General features: G+C 35.5%; 1 protein-coding gene across 2 annotated transcripts in view; it reads right to left on the reverse strand.

Annotated features, from left to right (window-relative positions):
* LOC142345362 (uncharacterized) overlaps positions 1-26,972 on the reverse strand; it is a 72,836-nt gene that overhangs the window by 35,146 nt on the left and 10,718 nt on the right. For both annotated transcript variants that reach the window (XM_075397392.1, XM_075397393.1), the window contains exons 2-3: positions 4,357-4,446; positions 3,882-4,002 (exon numbers count right to left, since the gene is read on the reverse strand). In XM_075397392.1, the coding sequence (XP_075253507.1) occupies positions 3,882-4,002; positions 4,357-4,446 (211 nt within the window). The remainder of the gene's footprint in view (positions 1-3,881; positions 4,003-4,356; positions 4,447-26,972) is intronic.

The following is a 26,972-nucleotide window of genomic DNA, read 5'->3' on the forward strand; positions in this document are numbered from 1 at the left end:
AAACAAAGTTCAAGAAAATTTATGCGGTCTATGTTCAAGTAATTGCAGTTTCACGTGAAATTCAGGTGTACAGATACCTGAAAAGCACTTGAACTGTTCTTCAGGTTTTTTAAACCTGAAATGTGCCAGGTGTAGTTGCCTGAAAAGAAGTTTTTGCTGATTTATGCATTGCATCAATGGAATTTTGTTGTTAATTTTTACAAAAATTTAAAAATTCTGCTTGTTGAATTCTTTTTTCAAGGTCAGTCAGGATTCGTTTGACACAGGGGAATTGTAGTTTAATTCCTTCTTCGTTCTTCTTCAAAACAACAGTACCACACGCCTTGATATATTTTTATGTTAAACATTATTTGGATTCATTTTTATGCACCTTTTCTCTTTTCTTAGGATTGCGCTAATTTTTTTTTTGTTTTAATATCAGATTCGTCATCGACCATAACACTTTTTCCCACTGAAAATATATTTTTACATTAAACTTTAGACACTTTGACAAGAAAATTAGAAGCACAATTGTAAGGAGATTTGTCCCTTAATAAAAGTAAAAACTCTTGAACAAAAAGAATTGCACCACACATTTTTTTCACGTGTTTTTCTGACAATTTTAGATTATCATGTCAAAATTTAGCCAATGAAGCTTGAAAAGTTCAGGTGAAATCCAGTTTGCTTCAAGTGTAGTTTAAGTGAGAAAAATTCGCTAGAAGGAGTCATGTTAATTCAGGTTTTTTAAAGGTAAAACAACCTGAATTTTCCTCAAATTAATAAATCGTAAAAAAATTTACTGAGAGCAAGCGCTGTCATATAAAAAACAGAGGGCGCTAACAGCTGCACTGACTCATATAAAACGGTATCCAAAAAATCATTAATGAAAAGCACAGAAAAAAATTAACCTTATATTGTTTCTCTAACTCTGTTTATAGATTTTACGGAGTAAAGTTAATGGTTCCTCGCTGAGTTTTCAAATTCGTCAATCAATTTTTAATTATCTAAATCAATGGAATTAATAGAATCTATAATAGAACGATAAGAGACTTCCGAGAAGTTTTAGCTCAAAAAAGGGTTTCTTAAATTCCAATCAAGAGTCAAAAAAATATGAGATGACTTGTTGCTATGATACTATTATGCATGATATTTTTTTACCTACAAAGAAGGATTATTGAGGATTTCTATGGGTATAATAAAAATATTAAAATTTTCAAAATTTTTTTCAGTTTTAATGAATAAACACTGCCAAACATTCCTAAAAATTGTTTCCTTTCATTCCAACAAACAACCGTTCTGGCAGAAACCAATGCTAGAAAATAAAACTGGTTTTCATTGAAATACTCAATAACCAAGCAAATAAAATAAAGAAGAGAGACCAAACAAAACAAAAATAACAAGATGAAGTAAATAGTTCACCCTATTGAATGGCAAAAGCACTCAATCAAAACTATTGTGTTAAGAAGAGAAATTGTAACTTAGTATAAATCACCCCAAAACAACTAATACTGTTGAAAACTGCCAATAGATACAACAGCACCAATAAAAATTACAGAAGCAAACAAAAACAATTACTTTCAGATCGGCACTGTCCGGCACAGTCGATGCATCAACTTTCAGCATACAAAAGTTGATACCATTTTTTTTTTTAAAAAAACAAAAATTTCAACGTTCTCTAAAAGTCGGCAAGATATTGATCAGAGAAGCTGTTGAAATTTTGATTCCAGATTACGAAACAGCTCTGAGAAAAAAAAATCCTTTAAAATAACTTAATTAATTTTTCGATACAAAGAACCTAATTAAACTAATTGTTGTCGCCCATTTTTGGTTCAAATTTAAATCTTTGGCCCAGAGAATAGTTCAAGTTGTATATCAGTATGCCCAGGAAGAACAGCTCCTCATAAGATCAAAGAGGAAATGCTGCCGACTTCAACTGAAGACAATTGACTCTACTAAAATTCATTGTTGACTAGCCTGTGAACACCAAACGATCCATTACTTTTCATTGAATTTTTCTCGCTATTTTCCCGCACTCAGAATTAGAAAATCAAAAACCCGAATGTGATGCATCGGCTAATCTAGACTATTCAACCGGTCAAAATCATTCTCTTCAAAGCTTTCTTCCTAGCATTTTATAACTAATTCAATTATTGGGAGAAAAAAGAATACAACTTAACAACAATCTGCAATTCTTTCGAGCGTTTCTAGAAGGACCATAAAAATTACTACATAATAAATTAAGAGGGAGTGGTTTAAAAGGGCCATTGAAGATTAGCTGGACGAAGGTTCCAAAGTATTAAGCAAAAAACTTTTAAAAAATCCTCAACTAACTATAGCTAGTTCCGAGCAAAATTTAGCTTAACATTCTCTTTGTTTAGTTTATTCGAAAATTTGCAAAAATACGAGAAAAATACGTTTATTCGAGAAAAATAGCAAAAATACAAAACATAACCAACTAAACTAAAGTGCATTGCTCTCAAACCACTGACGAGCAGTTGGATTTGTCAGTAGCTAGCTACAGTTTAGGGAGGCCGGCGTCGGCTTTGTTGAATGGGCTAGGGGGCTAAGCGCATCGTGAGAAGGGTGTGAAGTGGGAGCGGGTGGTAGTGAAGTGGGGGGGGTTAAATTTTGAGAACCACCCTTCCCGTCATAGTTTGCGTCTCAAAAATCGATTCGGTGAATTGCATACTCTAAGAGAGCTTAATGTCATCTGGGTGTTAATTGTATATCCCATTTTTGAGGTCGAAAGTCGAAAGGGTCAGACGAAAAATCGGTCGAACGAAAAATTGCCTAAAAACATAGCAGGTAGAATATCGGAAATGAAACGAAGAGTCAGGCTGAATAGTCTCTAAACCTACATCAACTAAATCAGTTTAACACAGAAAGAAATAACAAAAAAGATTACATCCCTAATAAATTTATGGAAAAGATATTATAAAATGATAACTCAGATTTTTCTAATTCAGGTGTTTGGGTAGCGGCAAGTAGGTTGAGGAGGCAAACATAGTTTCAGGACTGGTAGATGTGACGGGGGCGTAGCTTGGTAAGTTGTTTTTTTGGGGTAGCTGAGTTGGGGTTAGTAAATTTGAGGCATAAGTTGGTGGAGAAGGTGAGTAGGGGTACACGGGGTGAGGGTAGTGGTTGGGAGTAGTTGATAAATTGAGAGGTTTAGTCATTTGGAAAGGGACGAGGGTCTGTGTTATTATGTATTAGTAAATCAGCTCCCATTGAAGACCAATGTTCGAAAACAGAAATCAGCGCTCCAAAACAGACGTCAATGTTCGACAAAAAAGTCAAAACTTCTAGTCATAAACAAACTTGCTTCAGCTAAAAAATCATTGTTGAGAATACCAAAATTCCTCTTCGAATCGTAATTAGGCCACAGCACTAAAATGTTTGCTACAAACTTTGTTTGAGAGCAATTCAAAATCGCACAATTGTTCTTGAACAATGATTTTCTCAATAATTATCTTCATTTGTTTGAAACACGTAAAGAAGTAAAGAGAGAGATTGAAACCGACAGCTGGTTTTCTGTTAAAACTTTTCAGAATGTGTAAGCACTATTTAACTAAGTTTAACTGGTGCTACTCAACTGTTAAAAAATTGGACTTTATTTTCTACATTTAAACATCAGACGTCATTTTATTGAGTGAGCTCAGTCAGAATCTATTTACATAAGGAAAGGTAGCTTTGCATTGACAAAGTATTTAAATTGATTTATGAAAGAACCAATTTACACCTATACAACGCTTTCACTGCGTGTAGCAGATAATTGAATGATCGAAATAAAAATCAATTCAGGTGAGGAGCTTAAAAACAGTGAGGGGGTCAATAATAGCCTCAGCTATCGCTTCGTGCCTGTTAAAAAAATCCTGGAGGAAGAAAGTTAGTTGGTTACTCACGATCTGGGAAGGTACCCAGTGCCCTTAGATTCTGAGAGGGGATGAAAGTAGTTTGAATCGGGAAGTTTTTTCAGCCACTCGATCTCACTGCCAGTCTCACTCAATGGTGGACTCTGCTGACCTACACGCAAAAATATAACATAAACAATAATATCAAAATCAACATATAATCATCACATAATGGCAATGAGGGATCATATTTTCTGCTATTTGCTTCAAATCATCTTCATATCTACCTTATATGGGTTATTTTCTAAGAGTTTTATAAGAAGTTGGCAACAAAAAATTGAGCGACATAAAATGATGATGCTGAAACTCGAAAAACAACAGAAAAAGCAAACAACTTTGGATTAACAGGCCGTCTCCCTCCTCTTTCAAGTCAACACAGCAATGAAATGGATCATTGAAAATTCAGAAGAGCCTCTTTTGGACTTGTTCGTTTTTGGGCCTTTTGAAGGATTCCTATATCACTTACCCTCCTTGGCTGTGAATCTAAACTCGCAGCTCATGAACACATCCTTGTACAGTGGCACTTGCTTCGATTGTGGGTTCATGCTCACACTTACTGAAACAACAGCACACATCCAGCTAGTTATCTTAATCATTCATTTGGTGAGAGAGATATTTTTGGAGATGTAAATTCAATTTATATCAAACGTTTATAAAAAACAGCAGTTGCAACTAGTTAAACTTTTAATAATTTAGAACGTAATTTAATAATAAGAACGTAATTTAATAATAACAACAACACTTTTCATTTTTTAAAAACAATAAAACTTTATAACTTATATTATTTCTACGGTTCATTATTTTTCAATATGATAAATTATTTGACCTTAATTTAGAAGTTGTACAATTTAATTTTGAGATCACATCGTTTTAAGCAAGCAGTCATGCTGTCGCTTGATTATTCCTAAGGATACAATTAGAAAACGTCAAACATAGCGCCCTTCAAAAAAATTTTATGATTTAATTATAGAGCATCTATTTTTAAAATTTAGAATTCAATCTTGTCAGTTTCTAGTTAACTTTTTCGGTAGCAAGATTAATTTTCAAAAACAGCACAAAATCACAGCTATTCAAAAGGGCACAAAATGACACACGTATATACAAGTGAAGTTAATACCAGTACACACAGTAAGGATTTGTTAATTTCAGTTGCATGTACAAAAACCTAACAGGGCAAAACATTTGATCAAGAGAATAAAACAGCAAAAGAAGAGATCAAACCACCAAACAAGAAAAAAAATGCATGAAAGCCAAAAAATAATTCAAAAAATAACTAAGAAAAATGCATGAAAGCCAAAAAATAACTCACAAACATTCATCACATCACTTTACAGCCAATTTGGGAGAAAAAATCATGCTTCCCAGCAGCTCAGATTTTTGCCACACTCCCAATTCACCTACAACAGAGCAAATAGAAACAAAACTGCAATGTAAAATCAAAAGTGTCTAAAAACAGCTCCCAAAAACATTGGCTCAAATTTTTAAAAACAAATAATTTCCAAGTAATAAAAACCTTTAGATAGCAACTGAAAACATCCAACAAGTTTATGATCACATACACTTCTATAGGAGGGTATTAAGATCTGTCTTCGTTAAATTTTTATTTCTGTCATTGCAGCACAGAAAAGAACTTACAAAATATCTTAGAGCTAAGAAACTTAACTTATGTTAGTAAAATCAGAAAGAAGACAAACTTACTAGATTTAAAACAACAACTGCAGCTACGATTTTAGAAATTGAATGTAAATCACTTTAGGTCTGTATGTTTGTCAAATATTCATATTTATCAACTAATATTGAATGGGAAATGCAACTTTGTGAACGATCTCAAGTGAGCTAAATTTTTGCATGTAATAATGAAATGACGACCACTCATATGCCCCAAAATCGCCTGACTTTTGATATATTAACCTTTTAACAAATGTACACTGTAAACGTTATATTTATATATCAGACTATATATAACACTAATTTTTGTTAAAGTCCTCACTCTTCTCTTTTCTTCTCTTTTGAATCTCCTAAAATTAATTTATATTATTCTCTCGAACATCTTTTGAGCTTAAACAGCTTCAATCTCTATCTTGCCAAAACTCGTCCCGCCTCATCTGAATTGTTGCACTACAGTGTTCGTATTCCTGCTAGCAGGTTATGGGCCCAGCCATCAGACCGTTGATACAATATAGAGTTTTGGTTGATATTGTAGTGTCAGTGTCGGCAGTTTTTGCTCTTCTAGATTGACGAGTTTTAAGATAAAAATTTGAGATTTCTCTCGCGAATAAAAACTAACTCAGAATTTGTGATACACTTTTCATTTTTTAAAAACAATAAAACTTTATAACTTATATTATTTCTACGGTTCATTATTTTTCAATATGATAAATTATTTGACCTTAATTTAGAAGTTGTACAATTTAATTTTGAGATCACATCGTTTTAAGCAAGCAGTCATGCTGTCGCTTGATTATTCCTAAGGATACAATTAGAAAACGTCAAACATAGCGCCCTTCAAAAAAATTTTATGATTTAATTATAGAGCATCTATTTTTAAAATTTAGAATTCAATCTTGTCAGTTTCTAGTTAACTTTTTCGGTAGCAAGATTAATTTTCAAAAACAGCACAAAATCACAGCTATTCAAAAGGGCACAAAATGACACACGTATATACAAGTGAAGTTAATACCAGTACACACAGTAAGGATTTGTTAATTTCAGTTGCATGTACAAAAACCTAACAGGGCAAAACATTTGATCAAGAGAATAAAACAGCAAAAGAAGAGATCAAACCACCAAACAAGAAAAAAAATGCATGAAAGCCAAAAAATAATTCAAAAAATAACTAAGAAAAATGCATGAAAGCCAAAAAATAACTCACAAACATTCATCACATCACTTTACAGCCAATTTGGGAGAAAAAATCATGCTTCCCAGCAGCTCAGATTTTTGCCACACTCCCAATTCACCTACAACAGAGCAAATAGAAACAAAACTGCAATGTAAAATCAAAAGTGTCTAAAAACAGCTCCCAAAAACATTGGCTCAAATTTTTAAAAACAAATAATTTCCAAGTAATAAAAACCTTTAGATAGCAACTGAAAACATCCAACAAGTTTATGATCACATACACTTCTATAGGAGGGTATTAAGATCTGTCTTCGTTAAATTTTTTTTTCTGTCATTGCAGCACAGAAAAGAACTTACAAAATATCTTAGAGCTAAGAAACTTAACTTATGTTAGTAAAATCAGAAAGAAGACAAACTTACTAGATTTAAAACAACAACTGCAGCTACGATTTTAGAAATTGAATGTAAATCACTTTAGGTCTGTATGTTTGTCAAATATTCATATTTATCAACTAATATTGAATGGGAAATGCAACTTTGTGAACGATCTCAAGTGAGCTAAATTTTTGCATGTAATAATGAAATGACGACCACTCATATGCCCCAAAATCGCCTGACTTTTGATATATTAACCTTTTAACAAATGTACACTGTAAACGTTATATTTATATATCAGACTATATATAACACTAATTTTTGTTAAAGTCCTCACTCTTCTCTTTTCTTCTCTTTTGAATCTCCTAAAATTAATTTATATTATTCTCTCGAACATCTTTTGAGCTTAAACAGCTTCAATCTCTATCTTGCCAAAACTCGTCCCGCCTCATCTGAATTGTTGCACTACAGTGTTCGTATTCCTGCTAGCAGGTTATGGGCCCAGCCATCAGACCGTTGATACAATATAGAGTTTTGGTTGATATTGTAGTGTCAGTGTCGGCAGTTTTTGCTCTTCTAGATTGACGAGTTTTAAGATAAAAATTTGAGATTTCTCTCGCGAATAAAAACTAACTCAGAATTTGTGATATAAGTCGAAATTTAAACTTCATAATGGAGCCATTGAACAATAAATTGAAGTGGATGACGTTAGTGTGTTGGCAGAGGACTACCCAACATGGAGCACTCGTTTCTCTGCCTTTGCAGAAACAAAGGGCCTCATCGCAACAACCACAGACACAGTTGAGCTACCTGACAGGCCAGTTCCTTTGAGGAAAGATGCTAATGATGAGCAAACGCAAGAACACGAGGTAGAAAATCAAGCTAGAGCTACAGCTGTTCAAGAAGATGAGAGCCGCAAACATCAGATTTCGTGCTACCTGGCGATGACACAAGACACCAGCAGCCTCACGCTAATTCGGCATGACTGTGTGAACAGCAAGGGTCTCGGAGATGTTCAGAAATCGTGGCGATTTCTCCAGCAACGCTTCAGAAGCGACGAGAACAATAGTCAAAAGTCTGATGAGACAGTTGGCCAAACTACAACTGCGAGAGGACGAAGCCATCCACCCGAACTTCATCACAGCGCAAGAACTGATCAAACGCTTGAATCATTCTGGTGAGGAGCTTTCTGAGACGTTGTATAACGCAATGGTATTCAACGGCCTTCCACAACGATACGAGCAATTTGTGGTGCAGGAGAGCTTCAATCCTGCAGAGAATTTTGTGGAACTGAGGAAGCGTCTCACCAACTTCGAAGAGAGCCGCAGACATAGAGATGATGTGGAGGAGGATCAGAAAATTCCAATGTCAGCAAAAAAAGCTTCTCATCAAATTGGCAAACAATCGTCATTCAAATCATATCCCAGGAAGACTTTTTCTAAGGCCAGTAGTTCCAAAAGCCCTAATTTGTGTTTTGTATGTAACAAACCTGGACATTTAGCTGCTAGTTGTTACAAAGAAGGCAACGCTGTATATAGTTTATGCAATGCTAAAGGCCACCTAGCAAGTGCAAGTAAACATCAACAAAAAAACCCTCATAAAGGCTTGGCATCTAGTTCAAGCACTGAAAGCTCATTTGAAGTTTCAAAAACTGATTTAGTAGTAGATTCAGGCAGCACTGATCACCTGATGATAGATAAAACTTGTTTGAAAAATTATTAAAACTTGGAAACCAAAATTAACAATCCAGATGGAGGGAAAACAAAAGTTGAAGGAATAGGAGATATAGATGGGGAAGCACGAAACACTAAAGGTGTGCTACATAAATTGACTTTTGAAAAAATTCTGCATGTAAAAGAGTACAAAACAAACTTATTTTCAGTTTCGAGCTTAGTTCAAAAGCAACACAAATTATTTCACACAAAAGCTAAGTCAGTGCTAAAACTCAGAAGCAAAGAAAGCTTCAGACTGATAAGAAGAGGCAAGTTGTTCTTCTTACCATACAGAAAAGTACAAACACCACTTTTCAAACTTAAGTGGGGGCAAATGTCAAGAAAAAGTTTGGCAAAAAAGACTCGGACATTTGAACTTTAGACGTGTAGCAAATACAACAGAAGAAATTTCCCAAACTTCAGAATTTTAAGAAACTTTTAATTTCGGAAAACTTTCGAAAAAACCTATTACAAAGGTGAGCCCAGGCTAGAACTGTTTGTTCTAACCTGGGTTGAAGACTTAGTCGTAGCAGGTTATAGTCAAACAGAGAATACGAAAATGAAGAAAAAACTAGAATCAAAGTTTAAAATGGACGACAGAGGAGATCTTGAATGGTTTCTTGGAATGCGAATTCTAAAAACAGAAAAAACAATAACTTTAGATCGACAAAAGTACACTCAAAACATTTTAGAACAGTTCAATATGCGAGACTGCAAACCAAGCAAAACACCAGCAGGAAATAATTTGATACTTGAAGTAGCTCAAAAAGATTCAGTAAGAGTAAGTTCACATGAGTTTAGAAGTCTAGTAGACTCAGTAGAAATCACACTGCTTTAACGAGCTAAGCAAACTAGACCAGATATCATGTGGATCACAAATTTCTTATCACGCTTCATGAATGACCCAACTGTTGAGCCTTTCATTGCTGGCAAGCAAGTGTTGATGTACCCACAACATACTAAATCTCTTAGATGTCTTATCAACCAGCAACAGCACTCTAGTTGGCGAAACAGATGCAGACTGGAGTGGAGACGTAAATAATAGACGATCGACAACAGGATACTATTGCAAGCTGGGAGACAGTGGGAGATCTGTCATTTGGCACGTCAAGAAGCAACCGACAGTGACACTCTCATCTTGTGAGGCAGAATACCATGGTTTAGCTGCCGCGGTTCAAGAAGCCATCTTTTCGCTTGGTCTTCTTAGAGAACTGGGGTAAGAACAGTGTGAGCCCACAAACATAGGAGAGGACAAAGCTTGCAACTTACCCGGTGCTTCACAAACAATCAAAACACATCAATACGAAATATCATTTCATCCGAGAACGAGTTGATGACAACTCAATCAAATTGATCTTCATGCCAACAGATGAAATGGCAGCAGATCTTATGACAAAATCTTTGTCACAGCAGAAAGTAGAACAACATCGAGAACAACTATTGGGCGAGTCCACAATCTTACCTAGCGGCAATAATCTGAGTGTGGATATTGGAGCAGAGAAAAGAACTTAGAGCTCAGAGCTAAGAAACCTAACTTATGTTAGTAAACTCAGAAAGAAAACAAACTTACTAGATTTATAACAACAACTGCAGCTAAGATTTTACAAAAAGAAAATAAATCAGTTTGGATATGAATGTTTGTCAAATATTGACATTTATCTACTAATATTGAATGAGAAAAGCTACTTTGTGAACGATCTCATGTGAACTAAATTTTTGCATGTAATATTGAAATGACAACCACTCATACGCCCCAAATTCGCCTGATTGTTGATATATTAACCTTTTAACAAATGTACACTGTTAATGTTATATTTATATATCAGACAATATATACCACAGATTTTTGTTAAAATCTTCACTCTTATCTTCTCCACTCTTCTCTTTTGAATCTGCTAAAACTAATTTATCTTATTCTCTCTAACATCTTTTCAGCTTAAACAGCTTCAGTCTCTATCTTGTCAAAACTCGTCCCGCCTCATCGGGAATGTTGCGCTAGGTTGTTCGTATTTCTAATAACTTCTGACTCAACTCTTTATGCGGCTACAAAAGAACAACAAAAAGAGACAACAAACAAATATTCAATTAAAACTTGCGACAAAACGATTACGAAATCGTAAAGGCATATTTTGGTCCCCAAAATATGTTCAATTGCGACTCCCTCGAACGCCAAATTTGAGATATGTGAGCTCTCTTTAACGAGAATAGCTAATAAGTAGAAAAGAAAAAACAAAAAAAGGCATTATTAAGTAACAATTTTGTACTTTTCGAAAACGATCATTTTCAAAGTCATGAAAGCCATAGGCTACAAAATGAAATAATCAAATGGGTTTGCTTAATCGTACAAAGGAAACGCTTGAGACCTGTAATTATTCAGAGTACGCCTTACATCTACAAAAACAGCGTCCAATTTAGATAAAAATCAAAAAATTAAAAATTAGTTTTCTTTTTTTAGCGTTTGCGAATAACCTGTGTAATAAGCCATTGAATTCAGAACAAAGTCCTTATAGACGTTAGAATGTTTCTTCTTGCACCTTTCCCCGAGGACGATGATATCATTTGTGACCTATACTAAAAAAAACTAGGTAACAAATAGACAACAAAGGAACAAATAATTTTTTTTTATTTTCGAAAACAATTGTGCCCAAAGTCATGAAAGCTATCGACTATCTACTCAGATCAAAATAAAGGCTCTTTTTGTTCTTCTATAACAATCCAATGAGACCTTTCGAAATCCACGAAATGTTATGAGACTAAAACACAAAGCAAAAACGACAGTTAAATCTAAATGCCAAAAACTCAATTAAACTCTTCCAGAAAGGGGCGTCGAAGCCGTTATAATCATACACATGACCTTAAAAATTTTTATATGTTCGATTGTGTCTTTTTTAGAACGCCATGAGCGTAATATATGAACATTCATTAAATTGATATTGTGACAAAACGAAAAAAAACGAGAAAAATGTGCCAATGCCTTAAAATAAAAAAAATATGAAATCTAGTAGTGTCAAAGCCAGAAAAAAACAGAACTTAAAACTCAAAAAAAAAATTCAATTCATTATAAAAGAGAGGAAGAAAAAGCTTTCTTTCTTTGCTGATATAAAGCCACAATTTGAGCAAAAAAAGAGAAAACTTATGGCTAAGTTTGATAAGCCAATGCTTATTTCAAAATCAAACAATTTTAGAAGTCAAAACGCCCAAAATCTTCCAACTACAAAAATTAGATACCTTAATTTGGAACTGCTCATGTAGCCAATTGGACCTATCAACACTGAGCTTTGATATGAATTGTTTTTTCTTTAATTAACATAAAAAGGTCGAAATTTTTTTTAAAAAAAAGACCGACTGATTATAATCTGAATTAGTTTTGAATTTCAAGGGTCCAACGTTGGACCAAAAACAGTCCAGCAATTTTTTGCGTCCATTAAGAACACTAAATTGTTTAGAATGTTATAGGTCAAGATACTTTTTTAGTTAAAAGATCAAAAAAGCTGCTTTTTTGATAATCATAGAGTAAAATTAGCAAAGAACGGCAAAAATTTAATTCCAGGCTACTCTCAATGAAAGTGGAAGCAAGAATAGCTACCCCTGTAGTTTAAAAAGATTGTGTAAGTTGTTTTGGGTGTGTACTTCCGGCAAATTTAATCAGAGTGCACTAAAATGCTTATTTCGTGCAATTTTTGGTGAAAAAATGCCTAATTTTGAAATATTTGAAAGTTTTATCCAAAAATTAGATCAAAATAGTCGGCAACACTTATTTCTCTTTAAAAATTAGATCAATACTACTATTGTTAACAATTTTCACATACTTATAGCGAAATTGACAAAATTTTATGAAAAAATAACGGAAAATGTGAATAAAAATAACGCAAATCGATATAATGTTCACAAAAATTTAAACCACGATAACTCGCTCCAGAAAAAAATTCAAAAACTGTTTTTGTTTGTATATTCTATGATGGACGGGCTTTTTAAGGATACCACTCACAACTCTCTACGATGAATATATCGATGGGTCAAAATTTTCTGAACAAAAAAGACCCAGTTGAGTATATAGTTCCTGCCCTCTTAAGAGGGGTCGTAACAATGATACAGTAGCAAATTATAAATTGTTTACAACTTCCCAAATTTGCCGTACAAAAAATGAGCGCGCCGAACATCAGTTTAATTGACTTCCATTGAAGCTTTCATTTGATACTAGTCAAAGACGTTTTCAAAATTTCAAGCTTTTATTCAAGTTTTTATTCAAAATTCCAGGGACGTTTTCAAGCTTTTATGTTTCAATAATCAATCATTCGAACAAATGCAAAATGAGCGGAGCCATCAAAAACAATGTTTGCCCTTATTGCAAATTTGGATTCCCAGCGAGATCAAACACATCGGTATGAAATGGATTGGGATACCAAAGTTAACCAACCAAGTAATACAGAGGTGTAACGATAGTTTGCTAAGAGATCGTGTTTGAACAATTATGCCTGAAAACAATTAGAACATAAACAAATCTTGCATAGAAATTTATTCAAAAATGGAGAACAACTTTAAAAAAAAACGGCATTAGTCAAAATTGCAATTGGAGTTCAAAGCATTTCAGAATTTTAAAAAAAATAGTCGCTTTCATACTTTTGCAGAGTGCGGTGGAAGAACACTGAATTTATGGTCGACAAAATCTTCAGCGTTTTGAGACTACCATCAGAGACCATCATCAGTTGTATTTGACGTTATTAAAATTCGTCAGTATCTACAGTACTTCTCTAATTTTTGCTGCACAATTCTATTGATCAAAGTTTCTCCCTATTTTTGCGTCTATCAAAAATCTACCCGAAAAAAAATTAAATTGTCAACGGGATTGAACTTGAATACAGAGCGCCGAATTACACCAAAACTTTCATTTAATCTCAATTTACTCGTTTTAAAAATTTTTGATTTTAGTAAACTTTTTTGTGTTATATTTGGTTGCCCTACCTACGAAGCCAAAATCTAACACATTTCAATTTTCCGTGAACTAATGGTTTTAAAAGACACATCATAGAAGACTATATTTGCAACCCATTTTATGCTGTTTTTTTGCTCAATAACTTTTCGCCTATCAATATATTCATCGGGCAGAGTTGTGAATGGTCTCATTGGAAATCTTGTCCAGCTTAGAATTTCAAAATAAGAAGAATTATTTGAATTTCTTTTTTTCCCGAGGAGTAACAGAGGTCGAAAATTTGAGAACGTGAGGGTCAATTTCGTTGTTTTGTTCGAAATTTTCGTCCTTTTTGCGAGCTGCTTGAACATTTTGATCTATTTTGCTAATAACACGATAAAACTGTAAATGATAGTCTCATTCGATTAAAGTTTAAAGATGAAAAAGAGTTGCTGAATTGTTTTGAACCAACTCTTTTTTTAAAAAATTTTAGCTAAACTTTTGAAAATTTAGCATGTTTTTCATTTTTCATGAAAAATAGCGCCAGATGTGTATCTTTAGCTCTCTGAGTCCAATTTGACTAGTAGTGCAGACAAAAACAGCCGACACTATCACTGTTTACACTATATTTACCTATGGTTCCGTATAAAATGTTCTGGATATAACAAATTGTTGGCCTTTCTCTAATTTGCAACAATTTTTTATCAAAAAAACATCAAGTATTTTTTGATATATATATATATATATATATATATATATATATATATAGATTTTCTTCGCGAACTTTTTTATTAAAAAATAATTTGTAACAATGACATTTTATTTCAGCCAGCAGTGATATCAAGGTCAGTGTTTTGGCGTTAATAACAGACCTGATTAATTTCAAATCAGAGATCGATTATTGACAGATCAGATTTTTGTAAAATAGATGGCCAGGGAACATACACTATATTTTCAGCGAAATGCTTATTTTTTTTCAAATTCAACACAGTTCGCGTAAAACTATTTGTGAAAATTTGAGTTTTGACTTCACGTTGGTATTTTATATTCTTTTGATTTAGCATCTGCAATGACAGGTCAAATAGGCAGTAACAATTTAATCTATTTACTGCGTTTTAATTGAAAAATTATGGTTAATATTACTTATAGGTTCGAAAAATTGTTTTAAAAAATTGGTTTTTCAGAATTGCAATCTTTTTTCCCTCATTTCTGTCATCTTGTAACGTAGTTGCAGCAAACCAGTGGCAGCTTTTTTCAAATGAATTAGAATCTTGTCTTCATTGCTGCCTTATTTTTAAAAAATGGCCATTTGGCTTTGAAACTCCAAATTATCATAAATTTTTGGAGTTTTGCACATTTTCTAGTTTTTAAGATGAAAGAAGGCGCAATTGATTATATTCAACATTATTAGTGAATTGATTTTGAATTTAAAAATTACGACACGTACTGTCGCAATTTTTGACATTTTGATTTTTCCTGTATTTTTGTTTTTGTATTCCAAAAACATTCTAAATAACCACTGTTCTTAATGGCTTCATAAGGAGGTATAAATGAGCCCATTTAATGATTTCAATTGATAGCTAAAAATTCTTTGACCTAATTATGATGAGTCATTTAAAAATTCTATGAACGTATTTCTTAATTTGAAATTTCAGATTTGTCCACATTTTAAATATTTTCAATAAAGGCAGGTCCCATATAGTTTCTAGTGAAATTCAAGTAAATTTGATAAGTTTAATTTTTATCTGATGCAATTTTGGCTTTGTTATCAGGTTTTTGTTTAAATAGATAGACATTGAAATTTGGTCGTAAATAAGTCTTGTTGTTTTAATTGATTTTGTTGCCTGCTTTGTCTGCTGGTCTCCATAATAACAGGTATCATCGGCCCTCTTATGAGACCTGAATTAATTTGTTTTGCGGTTTGAGTATAAAGCAATTTTTTTGGATACAGCAAATATTTTCAAACAAAAGATGAAAACAAAAGATGAAGATCTCTTTCTCATTTGGTAGAAATTTAAGTAAAAACTGTGGTTGAGTGGGGTCGAAAAATAATGAGCAAACGTACATTACCAAGCCTCCCTGTTTCTATTTTGATTATCATAAAAAATCAACTTAATGATTTACGCCGTTGTGATTTTTATAAAGTACAGGCTATATCTATGCAACGAAATGGGGAATCTAGTTTTAGGTTGAGGTCGTCTTCACAGCGTCAGGAAATACGATACGAAAAGTTTGGACAGACTAGAGGATGTTACCGTTAATTTGTTAGGATGTTTTTTTTTTCATTACAGACCCTGACAAAAATTTTACCCTCCACTTTGGCTATTTGGCCCATTTGTGTTATCTAGACGCTTGCGCCCTACCAATCTGGTGTCTATAACGGGACTACTGAGAAAACTGAAACACTTAACAATAGACCTTGAATTTAGAATTCCTCATGATGGCGAACATTCCTGATTTCAAAGAAAAAAGCGAAACCATGTAGCCAATGAGAACAATAATTTCTCCAACAGAGAGCCTCTCAATTTGAGTTTTTACATGTGAGCCCGACAATATATGAAATGAAGCACATTTTTCGGCTGCAGAAAATGTCACAAATGTCTTTCCTCATTAGAAATTCCCAAAGTAAAGCGATTATCCAAATGCAGTATGGCAACTCAATTATCTCAGACTCATTTGGTCAATTAAGGGAGAAGTCTTTCCCATGGGACACTTTTAGTATCCAATTTTCCCAAAAATTGGGCAAAATCTCTAATTTCTCAGTTTCACATTTATGCAGAATTCATCTATCTTGTGACATATTCATATGGAAGCCACAAGTTCAATGCGTGAGATATGCAATGTCTATACTTTATAGTGTCAGAAACTAATATCCCGGCCTAATATAATCCAGGTGGAGTCTTTGTAACAACCCCAACCCAACTCCCATTCCCCCCTCCCCCACCCCGGAATGATAGTGATTGAATGAAGGCTGTCAATTAGGGCACCTTTGGTTAACTTCACTCTCACTGTGATTCCCACGTGAATTCATCCCCCCATATACCCGTCAGAGGGGACAAATAAGTCACGGAGAATAACAAGAGACAGATTATAGCCTCTTGGACAATAGAGGGGTTGAATGCTAATGGTACATAGCCGAAGGAATGTTCACGTTGTAAACCCAGATATAACTAGTTATAACTAGCCTGGTCAAATAACCGGTCAAGCAGGGAAAAATTAGATACAATAGGCTGAACAGCATTTTCAAGCTTTCTTGTGAAAAGAATTAGGAAAATAAACTGAAAATCGCGACTGGTAAGGAAGGCATAAAGGTTTCAAAATTTGTTGCACCCAAATTATTGAGATTGTTACCTTTGTATTGTTTACTTCCATACCGTCTGAAGACCCCTCTCAAAACTGTGATTTATGAATAGTTTTGCAATAAACTCAACACGAGTTTACTTTATTAATAAAACAGATACTCTAATATGAAAAGCTAACTTGAAAAGGATTAAACATGTAACTGTGAAAAACTTGTTGCCAAATTTGAACCTCTATTGCAAATAATTGCGTAAATGATGATAACCTAACACAAATTTCACGCAAAAGAGGTTATTTTGTAACCGCTTATAATAAGATGGATTATCATCTGAGGCTTCTGCAACTTATCCCTAGTATTTTAAGTTATAAGTTGCTTAAAAAATCTTGCAAACTTGTAAAATAACAATATTAAAATTCAAATGCTTGAAGAGATAATTAGGCTTTTTACTCGAATATTTGCATGTACATAAGCGATAACCGATTCAATAATGAATTTTTCTTGTCAAAAAACTTTGTTTTCTTTGCACAGAACTTTGAATGATGCTAATTGGCAACAGATTTTTCAAATAGAATTTTCTGTTCAAACCTCAATTATTGAGAGGAAGTAGTATCAGCCATTGTACGTGTTTTTGTCCAATCAAACTTGGCCGATCAATATATTAACAAGAGAAAAACTGAAACATCATTCGCAAGCCCTGTAATTCTAGATTAACTTAATTGGAGGAATTCTGAAAATCTCACTCATTCAATGATTTCTCAAGAGTCAAAATTTGTTGGACTGTCCTCATTTTAGCGCCCAAATTCATCAATATTGTCTGTTTTGCAATAGTATTCCACGATTGCTTGAACAAGTTTGAGAATAGAAAAAAAACAACCAGAATAGAGAACCGTAAATGTGAGGTTTTGTCATCAACATTGATGCCCAGTGGATTATTTGACATATGTGCACTATTCACTGATTCGACTTGTTTAAGAAAAGTCATGCAAGCATTCAGCCATAACAACATCAGAAATCATGTAGAACAGTCGATTAAAATAAAATTGAAAACTGATTAATTTATACTTCTGTTTAATTTAGCCTAACTTCTTCAAACTCCTAACAAAGGCTAAAATAATTTCGAAGCTCTAGCTCACCTCGAAAAAACAGACTTAAGGGTTCTTAATCGAACCGGAAAATCAACAAGAGTTAAACATCAGATAAATTCTACAAGATCGCAAACACACTAGCAATGGATGATAACAAAGAATCCTCTGTTGATCCTCATTTGAAGCACATTAAAAACCAAAAGCTAATGTTTGAAAGCGAAATTGAATTTCGCATCAAATTAGTTGTATAAGGAATGGATTCCGGGGAGGACACTGAAATTGTAGAAGAAACCTTGATGGAAACTAAAGAGCTGCAGGGGAAACTCGACAGCTCTGTTCAACAGCTTTTGGACATCTCGCCATCAGAAGACGCAGATACGCTCTGTTCTCAACTAAAAAACAGCTGCACTCCGCAAGCACGAGAAAGAAACTCAAAGTGCAAAACTAAGCAATGTTTCATCAGTCAATTTGAGGGTAACATTTGAGAGTAGCAGCAGTAACCCAACAATTCTCAACACTAACAGGACCTCCACATTTTTCTCAGCATCCGCTGGGATCGAAGTGTTGGCTCAACTTGTTTCGTCGGATTCTGCAGCACCCGCTAGCTCAGTTCAATCCAATTGCATTTCGCCACAGGCTAATATGGAATCCCAAATTGGTTTCTCAACGGCTACTTCATCCGGAAATCGTGTTCACCGTGCCTTGCCTTCGCAGCCGTTTCTCGCTAATTCAAACAATAGTTCACTCAACCAGGACACATCATTTCATATTTCGAACAGCAATCCATCATGGAGATTCCTTCCAAATCAACAAATCTTAGATCCGTCGGCGTCCGCTACACTTGGCTCTGCTTCATATCAGAAGCCCATTTCCATGTCCACTTGTTTCCAGAAATCTGTGCCTAAGTTGCAGGCAACAAAACTTGATGGCAATACGCTTGAATGGATGAAGTGGCTCAGCATTTGTCAAGCCACAATAGATCGTTTGCCTATGTCATTATCAGAAAAGATGATACATCTTCAATCGCTATTAAGTGGAGAGGCAACGTCTTTAATAGATGGATACGGCTGCAACGGCAGTCTGTATGTCCCAGTGTTGAATCGTCTTGAGAAACACTTCGGAAACCCAAAACGGATAGTAAATGCTTTTCTTGAAAAACTCTCGCAGTTCAAACCACCTAATCTGACTGTCCCTGAAAGTTATACCCAATTTTCAGCCTTTCTCATAACCCTAGTTGACACATTTCAACAACTTGGATTCAATCACGACATCCATTCTACTACAAATCTCAATCAGGCGTTAAATAAATTTTCGACACCAGTCCGCTTGGACTGGAACAAGTATATCCTCGAAAATTGTTCAGTCCAGCCGTCTCTTAAAGACCTTTCTGATTGGTTATCAATCTACGCAAAGGCTTGCAGAGATTTGCCAGCGCCAATATCTGTAACGCGACCCAGTCATGGAAGATCAAAATTTGCTCATAAACTACGGATTCAGAAAACTCAAAGTCCTTTGCCCTCATCTACGAGAACGACACGCAATGGTCAACAAGAAGGCTCATTTTCCGACGGTAACAAACAAGGCCCCTCCAAAACTGTTGTTTGCCCCAGTAATGAGACGTGTCAATATCTCTACAAATGTTCTTTTTTCCAGACCCTCTCTCCTTTCGATCGGAGAGAACATGTCAAAAACTTAAAACTTTGCTTCAACTGCTTTGGCAGTCATCATGTTCAACATTGCAATTCAAAAAATGTCTGTCGAACTGGCAATTGTGGCCAAAAGCATCATAATGTACTCCATGAGAGCTTTGGAGACAATAATCAGAGAGTGAAGCCGCCATCGGTCGCTAAATGCGTTCAATTACATGGAACAGGACAAGTAGCCATTGTTCCGGTTGAATTTTCCAATGGTAAAAAAACTCCCGATACTTATGCGTATCTAGAGAACGGAAGTTGTCAAAGCTTACTGCTTACATCTGCAGCATCAGAATAGGAGATTGACATGAACACAGTCGCAAAAATGACCATCAGAGGCTACCATACAACTAATGAAATAGACCATTCTCAAGTTTTTGTCCAAATCAAGCCATAGAGACCTCAGAATAGCTCAGTAGTTTCAATCGATGTACTCGCAGTACCAGATTTCAATATGACGCCAGTTAAAACCAGTGAGCTGAACAAACTTTGTAGTAAGTTTGATCATCTTTAACACATCACGTTTCCAAATGTCAAACAACATCAAGTGTGCATGATCATTGAAATTGACAACCATGAACTAATCCACTACAGTGAGATAGTTAAAGGCCCGAAAATCACACCTTGGGCTGTCAAGACACCATTAGGCTGAACTGGTGCCGGAAAGACCAACATAATTGCAGATGAGCAATTTCCAGTTCCCAAAACCCAAATTTGTTCCCATGGCCAATTGCACAACGAACTTTCCACCAATATTCAGGATTGGATGAAGATCGAAAATTATGGCATGGCATCAAAGGAAAAAACACTGTCCAAGAACGATGAAAAGGCTTTGAAAATTTTGCAATCCACAACCAGATTCAAGGATGGTCATTACGAAGTTGGCCTCTTGTGGAGAGAGAACGCAAAATTGCCCAATAACAAATGGCTCGCTGAGAAACAGTTGAAGCAGCTAAAAGCAAAGCTTTCCACAAAGCCACTATTAAGAGAAAAATATGAAGAGACTTTGCCAAAAGACCTGCAAAACGGATATGTTGTAAAAATTGATCCTTGTACCGACAACACAAAGTCAGTTTCTTATCTACCTCATCATCCGGTCTCAAAAAAACGCCCGGAAAAATTCGACGGGTGGTTAACGCATCCAGCATCTTTCAAGGCCAATCTCCTAACTCAAATCTGTTGAAAGGCCCGGAATTGCTCAGCAATCTTGTTGGTATTATTTTGCGTTTCAGAGAAAGTCATATCGCAATATCCGCCGACATTGAGCAAATGTTTATGCAAGTCAAAGTTGTTCTTTCAGACCGTTCAAATCTTTGTTTCTTGTGAGATCACAACGACAAAATAGAAGAATATGTATACATTAGACACATATTTGGTGCAACGTCAGAAAACTTCTGCGTTTTGTTGCATCCATTTTTGACCCTCTAGGTTTTATAGCACCACTCACCAATCGGGTTCGTAAAAATCTACAGGCCGCCTGGAATCATGGACCAAAGTGGAACAAACCACTGAACCTCAATGAATTTGCAGATCTAACTCAACTGCAAAATGAACTACGAGACTTCCGCGAAGTTTCAATAATTCGCTGTTTATTCAATAACAAAGCAAAACAAGAAACAGTTCTCCATACATTCTCAGACGCGTCGGAGTATGCACTCTCAGCAGTTTCGTATCTTAGGAATGAAAATTTGGATGAAACTGTTCAAGTGAAATTCATCATGAGAAAAGCCCGCGTATCTCCAATCAAAAGAATGACAATTCCAAATCTCGAGTTGCAAGCCGCCGTCTATGCAGCTCAGCTCGCACAATTCGTGAGAGAAGAGAACGCCATTCATATAAATGAAACAGTTTTCTGGTCCGATAGTACAACAGTTCGTTATTGGCTCAGAACCCCAGAGATACGTCATCGCTTATTTGCTGCTAACAGCTGGCGAAGATACTTGATGTATCAGCTGCACATGACTGGAATTACATCACCTCGGCTGACAATCCAGCCGATGTTGGCTCAAGAGTTTATGAGGTTAAACAGATGAACAGCAGTTCTCGATGGCTCAACGGTTCTTCATTTCTACAGTTAGAAAAAAGTGACTGGACAAGTCAGGACATCTTGAAAGCACGAAACTCGAACGTTCTCATTGTTCATGCGTTGCAAACCAATCTTCACTCAGCAAATAAATGTCCCATTGAAATTGCACGCTTCAGCAAATGGAATCACAACGGCAAAATAGAAATATATGTATACACTAGACACATATTTGTTGCAACGTCATCTTCCTTGCATTGCATCGTACGCTCTGCGTCGTTCTGCGAAAAATAATCAGAAATATTTTCTTGAGGTCTCCCATATTGTTAAACGCAATATCTACATGGACGATTTGTATATTTCCACCGACGACGTTGAAAAGGCTGTAGATATAATGAGCAGCACTAAAGCTTGCTTGTCTCTTTGGGATTTTAACTTCACCAAGTGGAATTCTAATTCGGCTGCATTTTTGCAACAAGTTGGTAGGGATCAACTTTTTAACACAAACCAATCTTCACCTCAAATTCAAAAACTCCTCAAATTACCGTGGAATGCAAAAACAGATACTTATGTAATCGAGAAAAAACTGTTCAAGAAGTTTCCCATGGATAAGACTATGGTAACGCAAAGAAAACTTCTGCGTTTTGTTGCATCCATTTTTGACCCTATAGGCTTTATAGCACCACTCACCATTCGGGTTCGTAAAAATCTACAGGCCACCTGGCATCATGGACCAAAGTGGAACAAACCGTTGAACCTCAATGAATTTGCAGATCTAACTCAACTGCAAAATGAGCTACGAGACTTCCGCGAAGTTTCAATAACTCGCTGTTTATTCACTAACAAAGCAAAACAAGAAACAGTTCTCCATACATTCTCAGACGCGTCGGAGTATGCACTCTCAGCAGTTTCGCATCTTAGTATTGAAAATTTGGATGAACCTGTTCAAGTGAAATTCATCATGGGAAAAGCCCTCGTATCTCCCTTCAAAAGAATGACAATTCCAAATCTCGAGTTGCAAGCCGCCATCTATGCAGCTCAGCTGGCACAATTCGTGAGAGAAGAGGACGACATTCGTATAAATGAAACAGTTTTCTGGTCCGATAGTACAACAGTTCGTTATTGGCTCAGAACCCCAGAGATACGTCATCGCTTATTTGCTGCTAACAGCTGGCGAAGATACTTGATGTATCAGCTGCACATGACTGGAATTACATCACCTCGGCTGACAATCCAGCCGATGTTGGCTCAAGAGTTTATGAAGTTAAACAGATGAACAGCAGTTCTCGATGGCTCAACGGATCTTCATTTCTACAGTTAGAAAAAAGTGACTGGCCAACTTAGGACATCTTGAAAGCACGAAACTCGAACGTTCTCATTGTTCATGCGTTGCAGACCAATCTTCACTCAGCAAATAAATGTCCCATCGTCATTGCACGCTTCAGCAAATAGAATCGTCTGGTTAGAGTTGCAGCATATGGCTCCTTCTTCCTCGATCCTTTGAAAAAACAGAGCAATTGATTATCACTTGCACATCACACACTGGTTTACAAGTACCTCATCGGCTTTGCTCAAAGTGAGATCTTTGGAGACGAGATTTTGCCTTTACAAAAACGCAAGGCGATATTTCTGTCAAGCCCTCTAAAGACAATCTGTCCTTTTGTTAACGGAAAGAATGAACTCCAAAGGTTGGCTGTCTAAGGCAATGGTCTTAAAAACCACTCGCCATCCTTTAATTTTAGACGATGTTAACCCAAGCGTTAAGCTCCCCATCAGAAACACTCATGTAGTGAATAGTCCTTCTGGTGTTGAACAAACACGTTCTTTTCTAATGGAATACTATTTGATTCTGAAATGCCGAGCTGTTGTTAGACAAACAATACGTCACTGCATTCCTTGTCGAAGAATAGCTCAAGAAAATAATCCACCTCAGATGTCAGATCTGCCCAGTGAACGATTACCGCTCCAAAATCACATTGCGTTTGCAACAACAGGTTTGGACTTCATAGGTTCTTTTCCTATGAAATAGTCTGGTAAATTTGCTACCCTTTTATCCTTCTATTTTCGTGCTTAGTCCTACGAGCCGTTCAATTGGAAAATTCTGAATGTTTCTCTACAGATTCTACAATGAGTTGCATCCGCAGATTCATTAGCCGCCGCGGAAAACCAAAAATATTTTATTCCGATAACGGAAAATTTTTCGTCAGCTCTTGTTCCGAATTGAGAGAAGGAAGAGAAGCTCTCAGATCCTCGCGAGAATTTGCATCTAAGCTCCACATCTTAGACGTAGATATCAATTGGAAATTTAACCCCCCTCTGGTTCCGCATTTTGGCGGCAGCAGGGAAAGGATAGTTCAAGTTTTCAAACACTCCCTCTACAAAGTCACTGGCTCAAGAACGCTAACAGACAAAACGCTGTCGACATTCGCTTGTGAAATTGAGTCCAACATGAAGTCGTGACCATTGACAAATGTTTCTAGCGATATAAACGATCCACTCACTTTAACGCCTAATCATTTCCTTTTGGGTAGACCCTCAATCAATCTCCCTTCAGGATTCTTCTCTAAAAGCAAAGTAGCAGTTACTAAATCTTGGAAAACATCACAAATTCTAGCCCAACATTTTTCAAACCGATTTATCAGAGAGCATCTCCCTAACCAGCAGAAACGCTCAAAATGGCATAAAGTAAATCAGAACTTAAAAGTTCACGACTTAGTCTGGATTCTGGAAGATTTTACACCTCTAGCAAAGGTAATAGAAGTGTATCCAGTCTCGGATAAAGTTGTTCGATCGGTCAAAATAAAGACTGCATACGGTGAAAAGATCCGCCACGTTCTCAAGCTAAGTAAGACTTCTGTAGAGTAAACTACATTCACCTTCAACGGACAAATTCGCATCATTTTACCACTCAGCTTCCATAAATTCATCCTGCAGAAAGCTACACTATCGTTATTGTGAAGTCACATCACTTACTTGTCGATCAGCATACGACTTGAAAAATCCAATACATTAGAAGGTCCGTCACTCTGAAGTGGTAATTTCAGGTATAGGTAGGTACGGTTAGGTACAGGTATATACAGGCCGCAACACGTAGGAATCTCGTTTTCGCGCTGTCTAGAAAGTTGCTACACCGCAGCAACCTCCGCTTTAGCATTTTTTAGCTTGTGTCGCTTGGGTATTACATTTTTTGCCCTTACCCGCTTCATCAGTTAGAAACGCCAATTTTAAAATGATTTGCTTTGTTATCTCTTGTAACCATCTTTTTCTCCGCTCAGTTATTTTCTTTAGAATTATTTATTGGCAAAAACGTTTTTACCTAACAAAGCATCGTCCTTACGGAAGCCGACTATTCTTTGCAACCCTGCAAATGGGGCCGGCGATGTCATCAACATTGATGCCATGTGGATTATTTGCCATATGTGCACCTTTTACCATCGGTGCCCGATACTGCTTCGACATGTTTAAGAAAATTTATGCAATTATTCAGCCATAAAAATATCACAAGTCATGAAGAACAGTCGATTTAACAAAAACTGAAAACGGATTAATTTATACTAAACCATTGTACTCTTTTATTAATTCAATAATCAAACCATTCTCACAAAGTTCCTAAGTCGGCCAAAGTAACAGAGGCTAACTTAATCAATGCAGGTTTAGCCTCTGAACTTCTTCGAATGGTCCAGAAGTTCAGTTCAGTCTACCGACAGCTTCAGTTAATTTTGGCTAATTTGTATGTACCGTTACAAATAAATAACACAAAAAATCGCGGAGGGCTCGTTTCCTGTCCAAATAATCGAATTTTTTTCCTTGGCAATTTTAGAGATATTGTCTCACTTCTCAGCCTACAAAATTGGTTTTTAATTAAACTGTCTCGTTTTTGATTTGTCCGATTTGGAGAGTTGAAGTACTCCAATCGCTCGGTGAGTTGTGCAATATATTCATTTTTTCTCGAACTCATATAAAAAAACACTAATGTTGCTTTAAAGCATTAGTAGCAAATTAATCAACTTTGGTGGCATTATACTGTAAAAACGTTGGGACAATCAATACATTAAAGCTGTTTCGAAACCAGAAAAAACATATTCGATAATCTCAAGTACTTATAACTCAATTTTTCAGCGTTGTTTGACGAGGTCATTTCTGTAGTCATCAAATTATGGCTGATGAGTACTATCATGTTTTTTCAAAGGCCAGAAGCTTCAAAACGAGCAAAAAACGTTTCAAAAAAAGATCACCTAGTTTACTTAATAACCGTCGTTTTTTCAACTATTCACGCATAATTCCAGATCTTTAAGGACTTTTGCACCAGTAAATCTTTAGTTTCTGCGATATTTATTCACAGATATAAACAAACTTTTGATAATAATTTAACGATTAATTAAATAATTTAAACGTACCCGGCAGATTGCCGGAAAATAGCCGCCGTTGATTCCAATAAGCATGATTGGGATTGAAAGAATAGAAGATATTGAAAAAAGGATTTTTGTTCAAAAACATTTATTAAGTCCAATTTATTTTGATGGCATTTCGTAGTTGAACATATTTCTGTTTCTTAGTTGAACATATTTCTGAGAGGCTACAGGGGCTACTATCAATACCAATAAGCATTGGAGATGGTAACTATGACTTAAAGGAACGATGTTCAAATAAAAGGCATCTAAAATTGGGCTTTATGGGTTTATCCCGTTTCTTTTTCTGACTTCAATTTTTTATACCGACTCTGTTCATTTTGAATTGCTTTGCTGAGCAACTGATGTTCAAAATCACTTTTAGCAGAATGAGAGAAGAGAGAAACTAGCCTAGAGATGTCAACAAGATTTCACGCAAAATGTTGAAAAAGCGGCGAAATGAGATAAATCGAAACGTTTTTTTGTTCGACGAAGTTAAAAACATAGCAGGACAAGTCCTAACATACAATTCACAGAATTTTCATTGACTAAACAAAAAACTAGACCTAGAGCGGACTAAGAGTGGATTGGGAAAACCATTTAGAAAAAAATCCGATCCAATAAACCGAAAAAAAAACAGTAAAAATCAAAGTGAAACTGCCGCATGTGAACAAAAAAACCACTAGCCAGAAAGCGAATTTTTGTTCTAACACAGTTTTCTGACCCTGCTTTAAATTTTGAGCGAAAAAAAATT

Source organism: Convolutriloba macropyga, chromosome 9 (genome assembly GCF_964194025.1).
Source record: "Convolutriloba macropyga chromosome 9, txConMacr16.3, whole genome shotgun sequence".
NCBI classification, from domain to species: domain Eukaryota; kingdom Metazoa; phylum Xenacoelomorpha; order Acoela; family Convolutidae; genus Convolutriloba; species Convolutriloba macropyga.